Raw genomic sequence first — 6,648 nt, forward strand, 5'->3', positions numbered from 1 at the left:
TGAGATTCCTGTGAGAGTTCGGTAAGGGAGTTCAAGGGCGGAGGCCCGTGGTGGGTCTGACGCACACACGGTCGCTCATCCAGATCTCGTCACATGAGAATGCAGCGGGCACTCTTTGGTTTGTCACGGGAAAGCTACAGATATCTACCCATTGGTACGTACCGTTCACCAGCTTTTGTCTCGCACTCGTTAGAATTCCCCGCACCATGGTTATATTTCTTCTTTGGCGAGAAACACAAGGTGACATGACACGCCGGAGTAGGTTGGTTCCTTCACAGAGCGAACGTAAGTACGTACGTACATGCGCCATCTTCTTTTGATTTCTTCGACCTCAAGGAAAGGAAAGGAAAGGAAAGAAGGGCAATACAGCACAGGTCGATGAACCCCAAAGCCGCTACCATCTTTACACGAGTGCGCCCCTGCTTTTCTTTCACTTATAATCAGTGGGAGTTGTAAAGCAGAGGAGGAGGAGAGGATAATGCCTAGCCAAGGAAGGGAGCCCAACCTAGCAAGATATTCCTGACCGAACAACTTGGTCACAGAAAATAATGGTACTCCTTACTTCACAAGTGTAGACTAGTCTCATTTCATGCATCTGGCCTTTGTTTTTTCCATTCACAGAAGAAATTTTCATCTATTTTGGCGTTTTAATTCGGCAGACAAGCTGATCCGGGTACAGCTCACCAAAATCCAACCAAGAAAAAGGAAAGAAAACGAGCTGTCTGGTGGTACTACTAAATTCCAGTGCTACTCCAGGCACAGACACCCGGCCGAAAGAAACCAACAAGCGTGTGCCGGGCCAGGAAGGAAGAGAGGCACTTCACCAACCAAGAGAAATCTCCTCGCCTCAAGACTCGAGTTGTTGGCTGGCCTCGGCCACTTCGATCTCTCCACCTCTCGAGTAGGGTAGGAGTACCAGTGGTGGCGGGGCCGAATGGTGGTCTCCGTGAGCGCGGGCGGTGGGGTGGCGGACGGGTTGCCGACTCTGGGTTCGGCCTCCTCTGCCCGTTCTTGGCCCGCTTGATGATGCCCAGGTGAGCATGGTTGATAAGATAACATGTCTGTAGTTTGAGGCTGTGTGGTCTATATGCGTGCTGGTGGTGTTCGTGAGAGTGCAGGCGAGTTGCTTGTGTGTTTGCCTACCAAGTCTCACATCGATAGGATGCGTCCTGTGTCACTCACAGGGTGCTCCCATGGAAGACACCGGAGCTATTTGCCCCAGATTTAGTCAGTGTTAATGTGTTCAGGGTGTTTGTTCGAGGTAGATTAACCAAGTTAATAGTTTCTTGGTTCTCTTGGATGAATGTCGCTCATAATTGAACCCAAACTGCTAGTCTTTATCATCCTCTATCTATAAACTGGACTTCCCCATCTCTGCTTCCAGTCTGTTTCCTATGAAATTTGGGTCGCCTCTTCTTTCTTGATCATGATATCTAGAGTTTTTGTGTATTCTTTTGATTTGTCAATGTATCGTCAGTACTCTAGGAAACATCACGTACTCAAGGTTGCTTCATAAAATGAGTATGATATGTTTGAGCTTTGGGGCTAATTGATAGAGAGGGATAGAGAGATATGGTGGAATCGATGTTTATTGCTTGAGCCTCGTGGGCATATATATAGGAGTACATGATCTACTTGGAGTACAAGACAAGCCAGAATACTTCCTAGTCTATCCTATGTTTCCAATCTAATCACGATACTCAACACTAATGTTAATGGACCCGAGTATCCAGCGAACGCCAGATTTTTAGGCATGGCAAATCGAAAGTTTTCCATGGCAAGTTATGTTTGCAGAGGATGGTAAGTTTAGTTGGCGAGCATGGCAAATCCGCCTCACTTCATTTTTTCCCAGGAAATTGCCGTGCTTGCAAACTAAATTTGCCATCCTCGCGCCAATATAAATTGCCATGAAAAACTTCGATTTGCCATATCTATAAATCCGACATCAGATTTTTAGTATTTGCGATGTTAATTGCACCCAGAGACCAATCAATTGCTTTAACGGTTGTTTGTTTTATACCTTACGAATAAATTGATCGTTTGAACTTCCTGAATTCTGTAGATAATCTTCTTTTAACATTCTTATCAATGTTGAATTAGGTTTTTATGTTGCTGGTCTGGTCTATGAGCTGCAAGTGACTGTCCAGTTGTCGGTCAGGTAAACAATCTGTAACTCGGTGTTTAATTCTCGTAAAATGCTATAATCATTGAAGGCAGGGATCTCTGCATGATCTTGTGCCATTTTGTTACATTTTAGTGAAGAGATTATGTTAGTACTGTATTCAATTTTTTTCTGGAGTGCCATCAGCACTTCTTGGTTTCTAGTAAAGCCATTGTTGTGTGATTTACTTGAATAACCTTTATGTAACTAGCCATTTAATTCTCTTTTTGGTAACCTTGGTAATGGCTTTATGTGTTGTTACCAATTTGTTATTCAATCTCTTTATTTGTTTATACTTTGTCTAAAAATATAACCGCAATCCTATTATTTCTGAAGATGTGCAGCAAGGATGACCTAATGCTGAAGTATGTCCTGGTTGCAGGAAAATCAAAATGTCAACAAGTGAAAACTTACGGGTGGAGTTATTGTCCAGGACCCCGCCTTTTGGTTTGAGACTATGGGTTGTGCTTGGCATAAGCATTTGGGCTGCAATTCTGTTTGTCCTAGGCCTCATATGCTTCCTGTTGGTATACTGGAGGAGACGAGGGAATCATCATGATATTGCTGAGCCTGAAATCCCAGATGTAACCAAAGAGATTGCAGTAGATGAAGTTGGTAGCCGAGCTTTCGTGGAGAACATCAGTGCCCCAGAAAGTCACATCTTTCCAGTGAAGGAGAGAGATCCAGAGAAAGAATCGGGAAAAATGTTCGCTCACTTGATTACGAGCAAATCAAGTGATGATCATAATTTGATTGAGTGCAGCTCGCACCAATATGATAGGGCCCAGGAGTTATACTCTGGTGATGAAGGCAGTTCAGCATATGATAAGAGGGAGTACTCTCAGTGTGCCACCATGTCCATGTCTCCTCGAGCTGGTCTCCCAGAGTTCTCTCACCTGGGTTTGGGTCATTGGTATACTCTCAGAGAGTTGGAGCATTCAACAAATGGGTTCTCTAATGAGTATATCATTGGAGAGGGCGGATATGGGGTTGTTTATCATGGCCGTCTTATAAATGGAACTGATGTTGCAATCAAAAAACTTTTTAATAACCTGTAAGAGACATTAACGTTGGTTCTTACCATAAAGAATGACTTCTTATAGACCACAAAATTACATGCCGTGAGTAATATATTATTGACTTCTCTGAAATCTTCGTATGGTTTTCCAGGGGCCAGGCAGAGAAAGAGTTCAGGGTTGAAGTTGAGGCCATTGGTCATGTTAGGCATAAGAATCTGGTGCGACTTCTGGGTTACTGTGTCGAGGGAAGCAACAGGTGAATCTTTGTTTACACACTCTGTTAACCAGACTTTTTATTTTCTCTTCCATTCACCAATATTCGTCAAGCTGTAGTCCCATATATTTGTCTTTCACGGATCATTACATTACTATATATTTTCATGTTTATTCTTTTATTCCCATCACATCTCTTGAATTTATTTTTTAAGTTCTTTAGTTAAAAGTTGTAGATAGCAATTTGTATGATTGCAAGGCATGCTTTCAATGTTTATGTACAATGCACTAATTACCAAAATCTTGATACAGTTTAGCTAGCAGACTTTGTCATCTCAAATCTACTGAGGAAAATTGCATATAATCGGATACCGACACTAGCTCCACATAGAATATGTAACATTGTTGTCTATCTCAAAATCAACAAAAGTTTTCAGTTGTTATCTTAGTGTGCTCGCTGCTTATTATGTTGTTCAGTTCTTAAATGTTGAATATGAGTATCAAGGCATCATTTAGAATCATTTTACGAATTAGTAACTAGCAAGAGGTTTATGATAAGCATTCATCCACTTTATATGCAGTTCAGGTACCAATGCAGTTTCAAGAAACATGTGTAATATTATCATCTTTAGTTTGTCATTTGCCTAAAAATATATTTGAAGTTTATGTATATGCTTGATTTATGCAGTCTGAATCATGTCTTGCTAATATTAAGTCGAGCCTAGGTGACAAGATACTGCTTCGTTCATAATTGATCTTACATGACCAATATTTGCTCACAACAGTTGCCTGCCAGTCATGTCCTTATGTTATTATGGATTGAGTATTGGTATATCGTACAGTAGATAGCTTCCTATCTCCTTAGGGCATCTACAATGGTGTTATCTTGGCAGTACCATGTAGATTGTATGATGAACGAGGAAAAAAGGAGTTTGCCTTCTCTTAGCTAAGAAATTAGCTAAGAGATGATCTCTTAGCAAGAAATAGAAGACATTTGTCACCATTATACGAGATGTCTTGTCTCGATCACACATTTCCTTATTTGATTTTAATCATCCAATAATCTGAGGAGCATTGCTAGTGACAACACTAAGAGATAATCCATTGTACAATATGTTCTTTTACTTATCTAGATGGTGTGGAATGAATAAGAAAAGACTGTCTTGGTGCACTAGCACCAACCCGCCCATCAGAGGTCGACTCAGGTGAGGCGCAATTATTTCACGGAGTGACTGGTTGATCCATTTTTTTCCTCCTTAGGTATTAAGTCTGTTTTCTTAAGCCAATACAAGTATAATCTTTTAAAGCTTATATAAATGCATATAAACACATGCAAGTCTATTTGCTTGATTGGTGTATATAGTACTCCCTCCGTCCCAAAATATAAGAGCGTTTTGTATACTAGTGTAGTGTCAAAAACGTTCTTATATTATGGGACAGAGGTAGTACTTTTGTGTAACAATACTATTTGCAGCCACTACAACAATTAAGTAACTCTTCTTGCAGGATGCTTGTCTACGAATACATCAGCAACGGCAACTTAGAACAGTGGTTGCATGGTGCGATGCGTCAACAAGGTGTTCTTACCTGGGAAGCCCGCATAAAAATTACCCTTGGCATTGCTAAAGCGTAAGTGATGTCCTATTCTTGAATTTGGTTTCTTTCTTCTATATTGGGCCCTCTTTCAACAAATCATTCTGCTTGGCAGACTGGCTTATTTGCATGAAGGCATAGAGCCAAAAGTTATTCACCGTGATATCAAATCAAGTAATATCCTTGTTGACGAAGAATTCAATGGAAAACTTTCTGACTTTGGATTATCTAAGCTCTTGGGTGAAGGGAAGAGCCATATAACTACTCGAGTTATGGGGACTTTTGGGTAAGCTCTTATTGTCATGCTGTCATTTTTTCCCTACTGAGTTGCAGAAACATTGATATCCAGTGAACCCATTTCCCCGAGTTGAATTATCCATTAGGAATTGATAAGGTAACAATCTATTAACTCGGTTGCATTGTTTTCAGCTACGTAGCCCCTGAATACGTAAATACTGGACTGCTAAATGAAAAGAGCGACGTGTACAGTTTTGGGGTACTACTCTTGGAAGCGGTGACTGGAAGGGATCCTGTTAACTACAGCCGGCCTGCCAATGAGGTGAGCACGCACAGAACCCTGTAGCGACCATGCATGCCTCTTTCCAAATCTTGTGGTTTTTAATTGGGGAAAGATGTGCTGACATGGATACCCTGCAGGTGCATATGGTGGAGTGGCTTAAACAGATGGTTGGCAGCAGGAAAGCAGAGGAGGTGGTTGATCCTGAAATGGACGCTAAACCAACTAAACAGGCTCTCAAGCGTGCTCTCCTAGTCGCGCTCAAGTGTGTAGACCCTGTTGCTGACAGAAGGCCTACTATGGGTCAGGCCGTTCGTATGCTCGAAGCAGAGGACGTGCTATCACGGGAGGTTTGTACTGAGTAGTACTGTCTCTGCTTTCTTACTATTTGTGTCAAATTGCAGTAGTCTGAACTCTCAAGTCTGTGATGTCACTGAAGGAACGGAGGAAGAGCCGGCTGGCGCATGTCGATGGTGGAGACACCTGACCTGGGTTACCAGTCCAAGTCAAGGTCGCGTGTGTTGAAATCGCTTGCGGTAAGAAAGATCATCTGCGACGTAAAATGTAAATAAAGGTTTCGCTGGCAAAAAGAGAAGATCAAATAAGCCTTCTGCTTATGATTTTACTGGATGGTAGATTACTATGACGGGAATCCACATTCCACAAGAGTAATTCCTGATCGCGACTCTGAACTTCCAAAAGTCGCTGAAACAGCATATGAATTTTCGAAATGTACAGCAAGTAGGCTGATAGTACTGGGTAGTGAGAACTTATTTGCCAGTACATTTGTATTTATCTATTTTTTTAGTTGACCAAGTCACTTAGAGCAACTCCAACGCGTTGACCCATTTTCTTCATATGTGTCCGTTTTGATCAAAACGGACACAAAAGTCGGCCCAACGCGCCAACCTAAACGGACGAGCGTTCGCTTTTCGTTCGCCCGACGACCCATTCCTGCCCCAAATTTGGGCCTCATTTGCGTCGGCGTGGGCACGAAGCGGACGCGCGCCTACTCCTTCCCCCTGGCCCGCCAATGGGTGGCACAATGACCATCATTTCCCTCCACTTTCTCAAAACACTACCGCCCGCATGCGCTCCCGACCGCTCGCCGTGGACGATGCGGCGACCCTCGGTGCCGCTGTCGG

The 6,648-nt window shown here is 42.6% G+C and overlaps 1 protein-coding gene across 1 annotated transcript; it reads left to right on the forward strand.

Annotated features, from left to right (window-relative positions):
* Positions 1-316: 316 nt before the first annotated feature.
* Positions 317-6,333, forward strand: LOC125544105 (probable receptor-like protein kinase At2g42960). The gene is made up of 10 exons (XM_048707670.1): positions 317-551; positions 660-1,034; positions 2,101-2,158; positions 2,544-3,215; positions 3,332-3,436; positions 4,900-5,022; positions 5,102-5,272; positions 5,416-5,545; positions 5,644-5,853; positions 5,943-6,333. The coding sequence occupies exons 4-10, from the start codon at positions 2,554-2,556 to the stop codon at positions 5,988-5,990; spliced, it is 1,449 nt and encodes a 482-aa protein (XP_048563627.1). The 5' UTR covers positions 317-551; positions 660-1,034; positions 2,101-2,158; positions 2,544-2,553; the 3' UTR covers positions 5,991-6,333.
* The last annotated feature ends 315 nt before the right edge of the window (positions 6,334-6,648 follow it).

The sequence above is a fragment of the Triticum urartu genome, chromosome 3, assembly GCF_003073215.2.
Source record: "Triticum urartu cultivar G1812 chromosome 3, Tu2.1, whole genome shotgun sequence".
NCBI lineage: Eukaryota > Viridiplantae > Streptophyta > Magnoliopsida > Poales > Poaceae > Triticum > Triticum urartu.